Consider the following 15,365-nt stretch of genomic DNA (forward strand, 5'->3'; position numbering starts at 1 on the left):
CCAGAGTCCCCGCCTTTCTCTCCCCAACCGCGGAGCCCAGATGCGCCCATCAGATTCTCACAGCCCCCACTGACCACCCCACAGACATCTCATAGGAACCCTACAGAGACCTTCATAAACCCAGACACCCACGGCCGTCCCCTCAGATACCTGCAGACCCTACCCAGAGACCCTCACAGAGTCTTACAAAGATCCCGCAAAACCGCTCACAGAGATCCGGCAAAACCCCATTGAAAGAAGTGACCCGGGCTTCCCTGGTGGCGCAGTGGTTGAGAGTCCGCCTGCCGATGCAGGGGACGCGGGTTCGTGCCCCGGTCTGGGAAGATCCCACATGCCGCGGAGCGGCTAGGCCCGTGAGCCATGGCTGCTGAGCCTGCGCGTCCGGAGCCTGTACTCCGCAACGGGAGAGGCCACAACAGTGAGAGGCCCGCGTACCGCAAAAAAAAAAAAAAAAAAAAAAAGGTGACCCTCTAGGTTTGTCCCCTCCGTGTCAAATGCAGACCCCTTAGGAGACCTCACTCACCGAGGAGGTGACCAGACTGCTGTTGCCACGGAGACTACTAGGCGTTCCGGTTGCCCTGGTGACGGATCCTCCACTCCCGGCCAGGGTTCCAGAGGCTTCAGTCAAGGCCCTTCCTCATCGGCCCGGCATCCTCTCGTCCCTCCCCCTCCCACCCTTCTTCAGAACTGGCCAGAGCTCCTTTGCGATTTTCTGCAGGTGTCCAAGTCCCCTCCTCAAGTTGTGACTTGCAGGCAAGGCCTCTCAGCACACAGCGCCTGCAGCCAGGGCTCGTCCACAACCACAAGCGCCTTCTCTCCCTCGGGGCCAATACTTCCCTTCCCCGCTTAACACAAGATCCTGACCTAAGGACTTGTAACAGCTGAGACAAAGCCCAGAGGTATGTAGTCTCTCAAAAGGCCCCTCTTCCAAATCCTCGTTCCATTCCCTCCTAACACCTTCCTGTCCCTTCCCACCTCAGTCCAACCCCTTCCCATTCTCTACTTTTCATCCTTATCCTCTCTCTCCCCTATGTTTCTCCACTCAGTTCCCTCCTCCTCTTTTCCCTTTCCTCTCCTCCCATCCTCTGGTTCTTCACCCTCAGGCCCCTTTATCCACTTGCTGAATGTCTGGCCATCTTCCTCCCCATCATCCTACTCACCCTCTGCTTTCTGACACACACTTCCCCTTTGGAAAGGCCCTGATGAGTTTAAGAAACGATAAATATAGTATTTCTGGAGCATGGACAAAGGTAGAGACCAGGGGAAGGTAAGGCTGGAAATCCTTAGGCAGTGTTGCAAATGATGACAGGCCTTGAATGTCAGGGCCAAGAAATTTGGACCTAGTACTTAGGCTGAGTCACTGAGTGTTAATTTTTAAGCAAGGGAATGCCGTTGTTGGGTTTGCATTTTAGAAAAGTCTCGCCTGGGTCATTAAGGTGGACTGACCCCTTTTGGACATCCTTCCAAGATAAATTAGGCACACTCCACTCCCCACAGCATCCTGGGCTTAACCCAGCACAACACCAACTCGTTGGTATTGTCATTTTGGTTAACCTGTCTTCTTCCCAGATTCTTTCAACTGAGTCCAGTACCTGAGTAAAAGTGTTAAGATTAGGCTCTTTGTAGGAGTTACCTAAATCAATGAAAGAATGGGAAAGTGGATTAATATGCTGGGGAAGGCAGCAGAGGGGCAAAGTTATTACATAATCCAGGTAGAAAATGATGAGAACTTGAACAAAATTGGAGAGAAAGGAGAGGAGAGAATGGATTTGGGGGATATTTAGAAGATAGGAAATATAGTCCTTGGTGCCCATTTTAAGATGTAGGCTGAGGGGAAAGGAGAATTCTAGGATAATTCTCAGAGTTCAGTTTTGATGCCCTGTGGGACATCCATTTAGCAATGTCCAGCAGACAGTTGGGTATGACTGTGAAGTACAGGGGTTTAAAAAGGTCTGAGCTGGAAATATGGATTTAGGAGTCATCAGGTGTCATCAGCATACAGCTGGAAGTAGCTGAAGCCTTGAACATGAATGACATCACCAAGGGGTGGGGGAGGGGTCCCTAGACAAAACTAGACTGTGGTCATGGCATCCTCCTGCACTCTTGGGAGCAAACCCCCACTTTGGCTTGGTCTTCCCAGCCTCTAGAACTCCACAGCCTGATCTCCATGGTCCTAAGTTATGCCCAGAACCCTGCTCTTGGACCAGCCAAGATGCTATGTTAGGACCCCTCCTCTGCTACCATCTACTGATGGGATTCTGACTGCTTCAGCCTTTCAGTATGCGGTATGGGGTCTAGGCACATGGGTGAAGCTCCTAGCACCATACCCTGGCCCAGAGCTCATCTGGCTTCCCCCTTATATCTCAGGTACACTGAAAACTTTATCCTAATTCCATAGCCCCCTGTGAATCCTGACTTGCAGACCCTCCAATCCCAACCTAATGAAACGTGTACTCTATTCTACCACTAGATGGAAGCAGACAAGGTCACAGAAGAGCCTCATACCACCATGGATGCGGAAGAGAGCCTTTCTTCAAAGGACCCCTCTGCTGAGGACTCACAGAAGCCCCCTATCCCTGAAATCCCCTTAGAGCCTGCCCTCTCTGAAACCCCTTTAGAGCCCCTTGCCTCTGAATCTCATATGGTGCCATCCATTTCCCAGATCTCTTTAGAGACCCACACCGCTGAAACCCCTTTGGAGCCTTCCATCTCTGAGATTCCTTTAGAACCCTCTGCCTCTAAGGTCCCTTTGGAGACCCCTACCCCTGAGACCCAGTTGGAGACTCACATCTCCAAGGTCCCAGAGAAACACCTTACTTTTCAGACCTCATCATTAAGCTGTGTCTCTGTGTCTTCCTCTGATTATCTGAAGGAAGCCTTCTCTGAGTCTTCCTCCAGTGAGGGCTCATGGACAAGGAGGTCTATCCAGACCTCTGAATCTGAGAGCGTTCCAAAGCACTCCCTTTCGGGCTTTCCAGCCCAGGTCCACCTGGACACATCTGCAAAAGATGGGGAAGAGGAAGAAGAGGGAGAGAAAGGGGTGGATGCCACTGACAGCACCACGCACGCAGCTCAGCCTGAACACCAGCTGGGCAAGAAGAAGGGGAAGAAAGAAGCCAGCCGTAATTGCTCCTGCCCTTTCCCCCTTTCTCATCACTGTCTTTGACCTGCCCCAGGAGAAGGAGATTGAGTTACTCTCTGACCTGGCCCCTTCTCTTAGTTTTAGGGCCTCCTCACTTCCCCTTAATTACTCAGCCCCTTCCTCCCCAGGTTACACCGTCTACCCAGTGGTCCCTGCTGAGCAGGCAGACCTGGTGGAAGTGACAAAGGCAATGCACAAAGGGAAGTTTGGTGCTCAGGGGAATTATCTTTTCCAGTGGGAGAAGGAGGCAGCCCTGAATGCCATCCAAACAGGTGAGCCCAGGCAGCCTTTCAGGGGCTGGTGACAGGCCCATGGACATCCTTCCATCCAACAGGATCTAGGAACCTGCCCGTTCAATGAATAGCCCTTGTGGAAATGGCAATGCCACCTGCCTGGAATCTGGGAGGAGAGCAGGCAGGTAGGCCAAGGTAGATGAGGGTGGATGCAGACAAAAAGTGGGGATATTCATATAAAACCAGGCAGGAACAGGTGGTTGAACGAAGGCTCAGATACCCTGCACCAAACAGATCCTAAGGCAGAGATGGCCCAGGACCCTGGACAGTTTCCAGGTGACTTGTTGCTCTGATATGGCAAAAGGCCTTAGTCCCCTTGGTGGAACTCCATTAAAAGGCTGTCATGGGGAATTCCCTGGTGGTCCAGTGGTTAAGACTCCACACTTCCACTGCAGGGGGCACGGGTTCAATCCCTGGTCAGGGAACTAAGATCCCACATGCTGCATGGTGTGGCCAAAAGTTTAAAAAAAAAAAAAAAGGCTGTCATCACTGCAGCCCCTCAAGTAGTGTCTGAGGTATAATTGCCATTCCCCTGGTTCAAACTGCAGTCTTCTTCATCTGAAAGGTGGGCAATGACTCCCACACCAGTGCTTGAATTTGACTCTCCCAGGCCCTCAGGCTAGGCCTTGATCTATGGGCACTAACACTTGTTCACCTCTGCACCTCACCCGATCCTGCACTGTTGAACAGAGATCAGAATTCCTCTAGTGGAATCCTGGTCCCTGCCCACCCGCATTGTGACTCAGCCTAAAATCTGCCCTTTCAACCAAGCTTCCCTGTTGTAATGGGGCACTAATACCACAGGCTGGCAGTATCAAGTCAGAAGCATCAAAACCAAAAGCCACATCTGGACAGGCTTAAGATCCTAAGAGACCAGGGGAAAGACAAGAAAATCTAGTTTGACAGGCACAGAATTGTGGATTGTTGTCCTGGCCAGAGTCAAAGACCAGAGGACACTAACTCTCATTCTCCTTATGGAATTTCAGGGCTTTGCCTGGAATATGGAGTCTCTCTTCCCCTCCTAAAGGAATTTGCTCACTCACTTATTCAGTCAAGCATCTATATTCTCTGAGCACCTATTCTGTGCCAGGTCCTGTGTTAGGACATCGATGAAAAGACTGACCCTTCCTTGGAGGAACTCACGGTCTAACGAGAATACAAGTGAACAGTCCATTATAATGCATTGTACTGTGATAGGAGTAGAATGAGAGCCACAGAAGGCAAGAGGAAGGGCCCCTAGACAGACAGGGGAGGTCAGGGACAACTTTCTGGTAGAGGTGACAGTTCACTGGAAACTTTAAATGAGAATAAGAGTCCTAGAGCTAAAGGCCCCACTCCTTGGGAACTCAGGATTCCTGGCTCGAAGTTGGGGTACTCTCAGCTCCACAGAGGATGAGAAACTCTGAGTGGGAAATGCTCTGGTTCTCCTCCCACATTTACTCAGCACCACCCTTGCCTTGTGGTGAGACTGACCGTGAAGCCAGACAGTTTCAGATCTCAAGGGTGGTGGCCTCTTGCTGGTGCCTGCTCTCAGGGATATGTCTTGGCCTCACCTTCCTTTCCATGCCTCCTTTCTCAGCCTCATAAGCTTATATTTTTGCTTTTCACCACTCATGACTTCTGGCCTCCCCCTTTCTCCTGACCCTTGGAGAGCCATAGGCAGCCCTTCTCAAGTTCACAGAGGGTATTAGTTCAGTAATACCAGGAACGCAGAAGGGAAGTATGAAGGTGCTAACCTGGAGAAGTGACAGAAGCCCTCCTCCTACCTCCTGGCACCAGGGCTGCCCAACCTCCTCCTCCTCTTCAGGTCCCTTCGATACTACACTCCTTAGGAGCCAGTCCCCACCATCTACTCTGCACCTGGCCCATCATCTTCCCTTTCCCTCACCTTAGACACTTCAAGGAAACAGAACAAAGGTGGACTCTAATGTTGGGAGGGGAGGAGATGAGAATCCACAGTCAGAGAGAACTCAGCGAGATACACGTTCATCGTCAAACAAAATTTCACATATAATCTTCCTGCTCGGCATTGAAGACCGTCTTCAGTTCCCTCTGACGGGCTGACACAGATGGAATGGATCCTAGGGTGGGGAGGGATCTGAAGACACTTGTGGGGCGATGAGCAAACCTTGAAGAAAAAAGTCTAAAGGGGTAGGGATGAGGACTCATGGGTAGAGATAGATACACACGAGGGGAGAGGTGAGAACACCTTGGGGGGAGCTTAGGCTATTTTTTCTTCTTACTTTTCCTTATTACTCAATCCCTCCACACCCAGGTCTCTATATTGGCTGGCGCTGCCCCCATCATCTATGGGACTGTTTCCGGATTGAGGATGAGTCCAAGTGCTTTTGTGGACACTTGTTGAGAGAGCACCAGATCATCTCAGGTGTGGAGTGATAACTGTCCTCTGTCATGTGTTGGGATGTATGAGAGCAAGTGTGTGTGTGTGTGTGTGTGTGTGTGTGTGTGTGTCTGTGTGTCTGTGTGTTGGTTTGGGGGAGGGGGTTGACATGGGAAAGCCAGGCCCTGTCAGGTGCTGGTCTAACCCTACCATCCATCCCGCTCGTCACAGACATATCCGTGCCCTGCAATGTGGGCCAGTGCCGCTGCCTCATGTTCTGCTTTATCCCATCACGCCCAGAGGAGGTGGGTGAGCTCTGGGTCAAGAGGTGGGCCACCTTTAGCCCCAGGGCTTGGAGAGCCCAATGTCGCTGCAAACACAGCCATGAGGACCACGCAGCTACCAGGTCCCATTCCTGCAGGGTCAAAGGTACCTTCCAAAGCAAGGGGAGTGCAGGGGTGGGCATGGGTTGGGATAGGTTGCAAATAGTTTGGGGATGCAGATGGGGAGCTGGGAGGAGAGACTTGGGCTTGCGGTTGGTGAGGAAGAGATGAGAATGCAGTCAGCCCCTGGGGAAGCCCCAGTACCCTATACTTTTCTTGGCTGCCCCCTTGCCCCAGGCTGTTGGTGCAACTGCTTTGAGCCTAATTTCCTCTGTGCGGCCTGTGACTGGTGCTGGGAAGAACATAAGACTTTCTTTGAGACTGAGGAGACCCGGCAGCGAGGAGGGAGGCCTCACGGTGAGGGGGCAACCTGGGGTAGGGGTCCACTCCAGGGTCTGTAATCAGAAGGCCAGGCAGGAAGGCACTCCTGCCCTCCACCATCCCATCCAGGACTATATCACCCCTCCCTCCTGCATCCCATACCCGCCCTGGTTTCCACCCCCAGGAGCAGATTATGTGCCTTTAGCAGAGATGCCTACCCTCCGAGAAGCCATCATCAACAACTCTGACTTCGAGGCCCTCCAGAAGAAGGGGCCCTCTGGCCGTCCCAGCTCCCACCCTAGTCCCCCTGGGCTCCCTAGCCCATGCAGTGTCCAGCCTGGCCCCATATCTGACCCCTGTACCTGACCCTTTCACCTCTGCTTCCCTCCTCCAGGGACAGACACTGTCAACACCTGGTGCAGGCCTCTGTGAGCCTGGCCCAGATCAGCAATAAAGGGAAAGCCACTGGAATCTGGCTGGCTCTGTATGAGGCAGATAGAGCCCGGCCCGGGGTAGACACCCTAGGACCTTGGGGTTGGCACCTACAGGGGGTGAGAGAGAGCACCAGGCAGGAGAGAGGCTGGATCCAGCCATGTGCCTCCACTGCACCCACGTTCAAACTGCTAGCTCTGGCATCAGGAGGAGAGAGTCGCTTCAAGGAAGCCAAGGAGGGAGGGGATTTCAAGAAGGAGCAGTGATGTTAGACACAGGTAGGGGCTCCAGTAAGACAAAGACTGAAGAGTGTCCATCGGATTTTGCGATCAGAAGGTCTTTGGTGACTTCAGAAGGTGCAGCTTCAGTGGTGCAGTGGACCAAACAACAGTGAGTGTGAAGGAATTTCTTTAAGAAACTTAGACGAAAAGAGCAGGGAAGAAGTCAGACAATATCTACAGGGGGATGTGGGGTCAAGAAAGCATTTTGTATTTAGGAAAAAGGGAGGGGCCAGTAGAGAAAAAGACCTTGAAGGGTACAGAAGAGAAAGAGAGATGCCTGGTGAAGCTACATCCCAAAGATGGAAGGAGAGGATGGGGTCAAGGCGGAAGTGAAGGGATTCGCTCTGGATAGGAGAAACACCACTTCTTGAGACCAGGAGGAGGAAGGAGGACGGAAGAAAGGATGGAAGGAAGGATGGGGCCTTCACTGAGGTGCAGGGAGTAGGATCTGGTGGAAGTTGCCCTGTGAAGTAGGAGACACGGTCAGCTGCTGGTGGGGGAGGACAGGGATAAGAGTGGGAGGTAGGAGACAGGAAGAAAGGTGAAGGTTTGGGAAGGCTAATGAGGGAAACTGGAGAAAAACCTGATCGGTGGGCAATTAGGGATTCAGGTATAGCTGGAAGCAGGAACATAGTTAGAGAAGCAGAGAAGCAAAATATTTAGATTAATGGGTGGTGACGGGAAGGGTATCAGGGAGGGTGATCAGGAAAATAATGCAAAAGAAGGCTTGAGGATGTGGAGGGAGCTGACCAAACAAATAGGAAAGTGAAGCCAGGAAGCAATTGACAGATTAAAAAAGGGAACAGTCAAAGGAACAGAAGTCTCATGAGGTCCAGTAGCAGATGTAGTGGTAGGGATCAAAGTACAGGAGACAGTGGCCAGAACACGCAGAGCGCTGCAGCTCTCAGATGAGAGCAGCTGCAAGTGATCACAAGAGCCTGGAGTGGAGAAGACTGTGGGCTAGGGGCCAGAGTCAGTGAGTGTTGGGGAGTGACTAGGAAGCCCATTGCTGATTCTTATGGGGAATAGGAGTTTCTGACACTAATGAGATCTGTGATCTTAGACAAGTCACGTTCCCTCTCGGGGCCTCTGTTTCTGGATCTATAAAATAGGATAACCTCTGTGCTACCTGCCTCTATGAGAATCCGAAGAAATAACCAGTTTCAAAGTGTTCTGTACTCACCTACCGCTCCTGGCTGGTTTCCTCTTCCCAGCACCTTTTATCTCTTGCCTTTCTCCAGAGCAGCTCTAGGGGCTGCTGCTGTCCCAGAGGCACACGGACAACGGCAGCCTCCAGGGCACTGAAAAGGCCAGTGTACATCTCCTCACGTTTAGGGAGGCCCTCTATTATTCCAAGGAAAGGTATGCAACTTTGACTGCTAGAACTCCTGGGGGAAATAACAGGGTCAAGTGTCTGTCCTTTGGAGGAGAAAGGACTCTCTAACAATATTATGGCTATTCAAAAGAAATCATTACTATCTCCAGAAGTAGAATTCCCCATTACTGGTTATTAGGCAATTAGCACCATGATGACCACTCACTAAAACCAACTCAGCTAATAGTCAACAATAAAGGAATGGTTACTGTGATAAACTCATTCAAGAAAGTATTATGCAGCCATTACAAAGTATATTTACATAGACTGTGTAATAATATGGGAAACTGACTGTAAATGGAAGAATAAGAATATAATATGTAATACATATGTATTATATATTATGGAAAAGGAAGTGAAAAAAACACCAAATGTTATTCATTCCACAAATAATTATTGGGCACCTATATATGTCAGGCCATGTGCTAAAAAAAAAAACAAAACTAACGATACGGTGGTGACTTTTCTCCTGTGTTAAACCTCAGACTAAAACTTTCCTGGTGTGAGTACATTAGCATTTTGTGACCCCATGTTTCTGATGTCAAAAAATATATATTCCAGCAGAACGAAATATACTTCTAACCTAGCCGTAATACATTTCCCTTGTCCTTCAAACTCGCCCGGCTCACTGAAAATGCCAGGCACGGAGCTAACCGTATCCCATACTTTTTCTGATTAGGAAATAACATTGGATACGTATTCCTTTGCTTATTAGTCGTGCAGCAAAGACAGGACACTCCTGGCCCCGCCCGTTAAAAAAAAAAAAAAAAGGAAAAGAAAAATGCAAAAACCGCCCCGAAAACAAACTGCAGAATCTTTAGTCTTGGAATATTTTAACAAGCACATAAACTAAGGAGGAACTGCCCTCAGATGAGTAAGTTAACATCTTTGAAATGGTCAAAGGGCTGAAACTGTCCTTTTGGGGAAAATGCTGGGTATCTATCCCACCAGTTAAAAAAACAAAACAAAACCCGTGCCCGTTCACCTTCAGGCCAACCGCCCGGCGACCTCCACCCGCCTCTTTCTTCCGGGACTCCTATCTGCCTGGAATTCCAGGGGTAGTGGTGGTTCCTGGGGCCAATAAGCGCGGAACGGCCCCTCTCCGAACCCCGCCCTCCTCCCGGCCAAGGCAATGAAAGGGTCCACGGCCTCTGAGCCTCTGCGCGGCAGGTGACGGAGCACCGCCCCCTTCCTCCCAGCCCACCAGTAGAGGCCCAACCCGAATAGAAGGAGCCAATACGATAAAAGCCCCACTACCCCCCGCCCCCCCGAGCCGCAACCTAAGCTGGGCCGGTCTTGTCTTGTGAGCCAATTGGAGGAAAATCCCACCTCCAGGTCTCTCAATCCTTCCAATGGATGAGAAACTATCTCACAGCGCAACTAGCGAGGGGATCCAATCGTAAAGGAACTTTCAGTCTGACTAGAAGACGAAGCCAAAGGAGTAGAAAATTCGCCCTCTAGTTGGCACAAGAAGCCAATGGGATGAAAAGATCCCGCCTCTACCGTGGCGGCGGAGCCAGTGGCGTGCCGGGCCCAGGAGCGTGACCCAATGGGATGATGGGGTTCGCTCCCGGCCGCGGGCGGAGCCAATGGCCGCCGCTCGCCGGCTCCCCGCCTCCCCACCTCGGCTGGCCACAGAGCCCGAGCGCTGGCCGGGGTGGGAGGTTCCCGCGGCCGAGGGGAAGATGGCGGTAGCCACGCTGCTGGCCGCCAGGCTCTGCGTTGCGCGCTGGGCGGTGGCGGTAGCGGTAGCGGGGCCGCGGGGGGCACAGGTGAGAGGTGGCCGTGGGGCGAGGAAGGGGTCCCGCGGGCTCTGACGCCCTCCAGGGCCGGGGGGCGCGTTCCTCCCCGGCTACCCCCGGCCTGTGCAGCCCTGCGGCCTCGCGGGGCCGGAGCCCGAGCGCCCGGCCGGGAAGCTTGCCCCTCCCGAAGTGCAGGCTCCAGGGCTGTGCGGTGAGGTCGGACTGGTGGTCACAGCAGCATCTCTTAAAGCCTCGCCGCGAGAGAAACGAACCGGCGATGAACGACGCCCTGCACAGGCCCGGGCACCGAGGTCGACACAGGGTCAGTGCAGCGTCTGCTGCCATCTCCCAGCCGACCGAACGCCTACTCTGGGCAGCTCCTCAGTGCCCCCTGCGGGACGTGAGCTTTTTCTCCTGGGAGCCAGTCTTCTGCCCCGTCAGACTCCTGGCTTTCTACTGAGCACTAATGCTAACTCCCCTTCTTCTTCCTGTTTGCCAGAGCGACTCAAGGGGTCAGATTCATTCCGTCCCTTTTCCCCACAATGTGACATCTCTGACTTCAGCCTTCTCTCAGTCCCTGGGAAACTGGGCCTTCCCTACCCTCAATCCCCAGGGGCTGGGGTTGTGTTCACTCAACTGAACTCCTCCCTCCACCGATTCAGGGGACTGGAGTGAAAATTCACAGTAAGAGGTCAGATGTGACACCCAGACACCTTTGTGTCAAACAGGGCAATTGTATTAAAACCTGGATAAGATAGTTAACACGGCTTAAAGATCAGAAAACAAGTAATGGAAGTAAATGGAAACATTAACAAGGTGAGAGTAAACGGAAAGAGCTCCAAGTAGCTTTAAGAGATGATGCAAACCACCCCCCTTATATTTGAAGCCGAGAGAAGGGATTTATCTAAGGTAATTCAATAGTAAAATAGGAACTTGGACCTAAGCCTCCAGGTTCTCATTCTGGATCCTTTCCCCTGAACAGTGCTAGATTTCCTCAACCCTTTAGGAGCAGGAATCAATTGCACTGCTGAATCCTGCAGTGAAATCTGCCTGTTATCTAACCAGGCCCAGCACTATCTGGCCCTACTCTCTGCTGCTGATGCTCTGAAAGTGAGGAACTTTCCCTTTGAGTGGGAACCACTAATAGGTTCTTAGAAGGGTGAAGTTAATGGCCAGCCTCTGCCAGCCCCAACTAAGTACATGAGACAGGTATTGCCAGCTTCCTCCCTTGGGTGTGTCTGACCCACCTTCAGGTCCGAGGAGCTGCAGCTGTGACTGATGGGAACGAAGTGGCCAAGGCCCAGCAGGCAGCTCCTGGGGGGGCAGCCCCAACCATCTTCTCCCGGATCCTGGATCGAAGCCTCCCAGCTGACATTCTGTATGAGGACCAGCAGGTGGGGTGCCATTAGGACTCATCCCCTTAGGAATTTCATAAATACCATCCAGCCTGTTGAAATAACATGGTGGCCTCTGGCCTGTCATTGCTCCCAGTGTCTTGTATTCCGTGATGTGGCCCCTCAGGCTCCTGTGCACTTTCTGGTCATTCCTAAGAAGCCCATTCCTCGCATTAGCCAGGCTGAAGAAGAAGACCAGCAGGTGGGAAGAAAAGGGCCAGGGTTTGGCTGGGGGAGCCCTGTACTCAGCTAGAAATTTTGCTCCCGGTAAATGAAGCCACATGTCTCCTTCCCCTTTCCCTGTAGCTTCTAGGACACCTTCTCCTTGTGGCCAAGAAGACAGCAAAGGCTGAGGGGCTGGGAGATGGATACCGACTTGGTGAGTGACGTTTGGCCCTTGAGCCTCTCACCTATGAATTCTCATACCTACCCCTCGGTATGATCTTCATTCTTTGACCCAAGCTCCATTTCAGTGATCAACGATGGGAAGCTGGGTGCACAATCTGTGTATCACCTGCACATTCACGTACTTGGGGGCCGACAGCTCCAGTGGCCTCCAGGTTGAACCTACCAAATGACCAAGGACCTCAGACTTGGATGCTTGGATGGGGGTGGGGAAAAACGGCACCCTGTAATGCTAATAAACTTGCTCTCCCTCAATTCTGGATCCCTGTCTTAAATATATAAAGATTTATACCACAAATAGGAAAGAAAACTGATTCAAGACTATGATCCCCCTTGACTATGGTCTGAGACACTAAGGAGGCCCATCCTGTAGCTAAAGGAGCATTTGCCTATATATCTGTGAGCTCAGGACTCATGGTCCACCTGGGTCAGGCCTCTAGAAAAGTAGCAGTAGGAATAAGCCTGAATGAGTAGGAAGAGACTGAATCCCAAGACTTGCTCAATTCAGATGCCAAGCCATGTTGTAAGGGGGGCTGGAAGGAGGATTGTCAATGTGAAGGCCTTTTATTGAAAGAGAAGTAATCACACCAAAAAAGTCGCTACCCTTTGACTAATTCCCATGTCTCACCATTTTGCTTTTAAGCTGTTGTCTGATGTCTTTCCATCCTTAAAATTTTTGAAAAGATGCCCCCACTTTTGAGAATGAACTACTGTTGCCCCTCCATAAACATACCAAGTAGGCTTTCATCTGATATAACAGCTCTGTGCCTGTTCAACGCAAAGAACCACCTTAGAAAGCCTCAGTAAGTCCTGCTTAGGTATGGAGGGCGAGGCCTTAGGCCAGCGGAACCGTAAAAGCCGGGCTGAGGCGGAAGGGAGGCCAGACGGAAGGCAGACTTCCCAAACTACGCCAGGTGCAAGACTTCCGCCCCGCAGAGACCTTGCCTCCACCCCCACCCTCGCCGTCAGCCCAGCTCTGGTTCCGCGCAGTCTCCTGGAATGATTTGCCGTCTCTATGGCAACCCAGTAGCTGGCGTCTGAAGATGGAGACCGCTGAGTCTACCGAGGGATCACAGTCACGGTGAGAGGCACAGCTCTGGCTGCAGGCTTAAGGGGACAAGGAAGGTTAATAGACTCGCTTTGCTGCGCTTCTGACAACTTTGCCGCTTTCACTTTTTTTCAGATGTTTAGATGTACAGCCCAGCTGCGAAGGACTAGGGTCTATTTCGGATCCCTTTCCTTCTTGGGATGGCCGTCATAGGTCAGCCCTGGAAGCTGCAACCGCAGAAGCTTCAGCAGCTGCTGCAGCCACTGCAGCCGCCTCCACTATCAAAGCAGCTGCATTATCTACAAAGACCCCAGCGCCCTGCTCTGAACGGAGCCTTCTCATGGAGCCCTCCTCTGAAAGTCTTCTTGGGGAGCGCTACACTGGACCCAGATTTACCCACAAGATAGGCCACGGGAGACTTGGCTTTGAGCCTGTCTCTGTTTCCCATATTGCTTCGAATCCCTATACTGCAAATGACCTTAGCTCTAGCCCTGGTCTTGGCTTCAGCTCTGGCCCTGGTCCTGGCTCCATTTCTGGTCCTGGCAGTGGCTCTGGTCAAGGTCCTGGCAACGGCTCTTGTCGAGGCACGGGTCCTGGTCCTGCCGCTGATTCTAGGCATAGGCCAGGCTCTGGCCAGGGCCCTGGTTTCAGCTCCTCTGCTCCTTCAGGCTTCATAAAACCCAGGGCAGATCTGCTCCCTAATTATGCCTCCTGGAGTCACCACAGCCACTGGGAGCCTCAGAAACAACCCTGGAAATTTTTGAAAGTCTCAGAACCTGGTGCCCGAGGGCTGTGGAAGCCCCCTGAGGTTGAAGGGACAAGTAAGGTTCTCAATGAAACACTGCCACGGGGCCAGTGCCTTCTCTACAACTGGGAGGAGGAGGTATTAAGGTTTTTACCTGCTCCCTTTTCTTGAAGGCTGCCCCCAGTCGATGAGGGTGGGTACCAGAAAGGATATCATGGTCACTCAACTTGGGGCCCACAGAGAGCCACCAACCACCTGGATCAAGTCCCAAGCATGCAGGATGGCTCTGAGAGTTTCTTTTTCCGACATGGACACCGGGGACTGCTGACCCTGGAGCCACAGTCACCCATGTGCTCCAGCACCACCCAGAAAGATTCATACCAGCCCCCAGGAAACCACTCTCAGCCAATTCGAGGTATGAAACATGAGAGAATGAGCCAGAGTGAGTCTAGCAGAGAAGAAAGACAGAGGAATGTCTGATGAGTGTAAAACGCAAAGCTCAGTTTTTCTTCCTTTTCCCCAATTTTTTTTCTTCTGGGCCTGTTTCTTAACCAGATTCCCCCACTCTGTCCATTCCCTGACCTCCCGCAGGGAAACGTGAAGCCATGCTGGAGATGTTCTTGCACCACCAGATCTGGTGAGAGGCTGGGTGCAGGGGAAAGGGGAGGGGGAGGACAAAAATCAGGGGAGAATGGCCTTGATGCCCCCCAGGCCAATGTAGTAAAGAGGTGCAGGCAGAGCAGGAACCCACAAGGAAGGACTCTGAGGTCGAGTCTGTGACACACCGCGACTATGGAAAGGAGCTGGTGCAATCAGGGCCTCCTGCCCCAACAAAGGTAAGAACCCATCCCACCCCACTTGTACAGCTGGGCCCTGACAGGCTGTGGGAAAGCAGCAGGCCCAGAGGTTGAGAGAGGGAGCTTCAGGCCAAGAGTTATTCAGTATCTCTCCCTCACAGCCTCACGACTACCCTAAGGAACAGCCTGAAACCTTCTGGCTACAGAGGGCACCACAGCTACCGGTGTGTGAGGGTGACCAGGTGTTGGGAGTGGGGGAAGAGGCTGTTCTGTCCCGGCTTGGAGGAGAGAGGGCTCTGTCCTCATTCTGGCACTCCTCCAGGGTGTCAGTAACATCAGGACTCTGGACACGCCATTCCGGAAGAACTGCAGCTTCTCAACACCAGTGCCTTTGTCTCTAGGGCAGCCCTTGCCCTATGAACCCGAGAATTATTCCCACCAATTGGGAAAAATATCTTCCCTTGGCTGTCAGGGAGGAGGGCAGGTGGTGGAGGGAGGGGTAGAACTACTCCTGTCTAAGGGTCGAGGAGGGAAGTAGATGTGGAATATGGAATCTCCTTCTGTCTGTACTGAAGAGATGGGGAGGAAGTGTACTTGGTGAAGGGGCTCTTTACATAAAAAGGGTTCTCTCTCATCCTGAGACTGCTCATTCAGTGATTCTGTGAG

The 15,365-nt window shown here is 52.1% G+C and overlaps 3 protein-coding genes across 5 annotated transcripts; all 3 read left to right on the forward strand.

Moving 5' to 3' along the window:
* The first annotated feature begins 23 nt into the window (after positions 1 to 23).
* On the forward strand, positions 24 to 7,589 carry FAM221B (family with sequence similarity 221 member B). Its single transcript, XM_067743970.1, has 6 exons — positions 24 to 899; positions 2,471 to 3,092; positions 3,271 to 3,414; positions 5,711 to 5,821; positions 6,008 to 6,205; positions 6,397 to 7,589. The coding sequence occupies exons 2-6, from the start codon at positions 2,471 to 2,473 to the stop codon at positions 6,558 to 6,560; spliced, it is 1,239 nt and encodes a 412-aa protein (XP_067600071.1). The 5' UTR covers positions 24 to 899; the 3' UTR covers positions 6,561 to 7,589.
* Positions 7,590 to 10,185: 2,596 nt separating this feature from the next.
* HINT2 (histidine triad nucleotide binding protein 2) lies at positions 10,186 to 12,364 on the forward strand. Of its 3 annotated transcripts, XM_067743977.1 has the most exons (6): positions 10,217 to 10,340; positions 10,561 to 10,632; positions 11,564 to 11,704; positions 11,802 to 11,906; positions 12,011 to 12,083; positions 12,178 to 12,364. In XM_067743977.1, exons 1-6 carry the CDS (start codon positions 10,254 to 10,256, stop codon positions 12,267 to 12,269), a joined length of 570 nt encoding a protein of 189 aa, XP_067600078.1. In that variant the 5' UTR covers positions 10,217 to 10,253; the 3' UTR covers positions 12,270 to 12,364. The 3 variants fall into 3 exon arrangements, with proteins under 3 accessions (XP_067600080.1, XP_067600078.1, XP_067600081.1); XM_067743979.1 differs by lacking the exon at positions 10,561 to 10,632 and having other exon boundaries at positions 10,186 to 10,340; XM_067743980.1 differs by lacking the exons at positions 10,217 to 10,340; positions 10,561 to 10,632 and adding an exon at positions 10,655 to 11,126.
* Positions 12,365 to 12,495: 131 nt separating this feature from the next.
* Positions 12,496 to 15,339, forward strand: SPAG8 (sperm associated antigen 8). Its single transcript, XM_067743981.1, is given in 8 exon segments — positions 12,496 to 13,190; positions 13,293 to 14,040; positions 14,143 to 14,317; positions 14,494 to 14,539; positions 14,624 to 14,738; positions 14,861 to 14,923; positions 15,022 to 15,175; positions 15,178 to 15,339. Coding segments are annotated over 8 exon segments (1,380 nt in total). The 5' UTR covers positions 12,496 to 13,152; the 3' UTR covers positions 15,219 to 15,339.
* The last annotated feature ends 26 nt before the right edge of the window (positions 15,340 to 15,365 follow it).

Source organism: Pseudorca crassidens, chromosome 7, assembly GCF_039906515.1.
Source record: "Pseudorca crassidens isolate mPseCra1 chromosome 7, mPseCra1.hap1, whole genome shotgun sequence".
Classification (NCBI taxonomy): Eukaryota; Metazoa; Chordata; class Mammalia; order Artiodactyla; family Delphinidae; genus Pseudorca; species Pseudorca crassidens.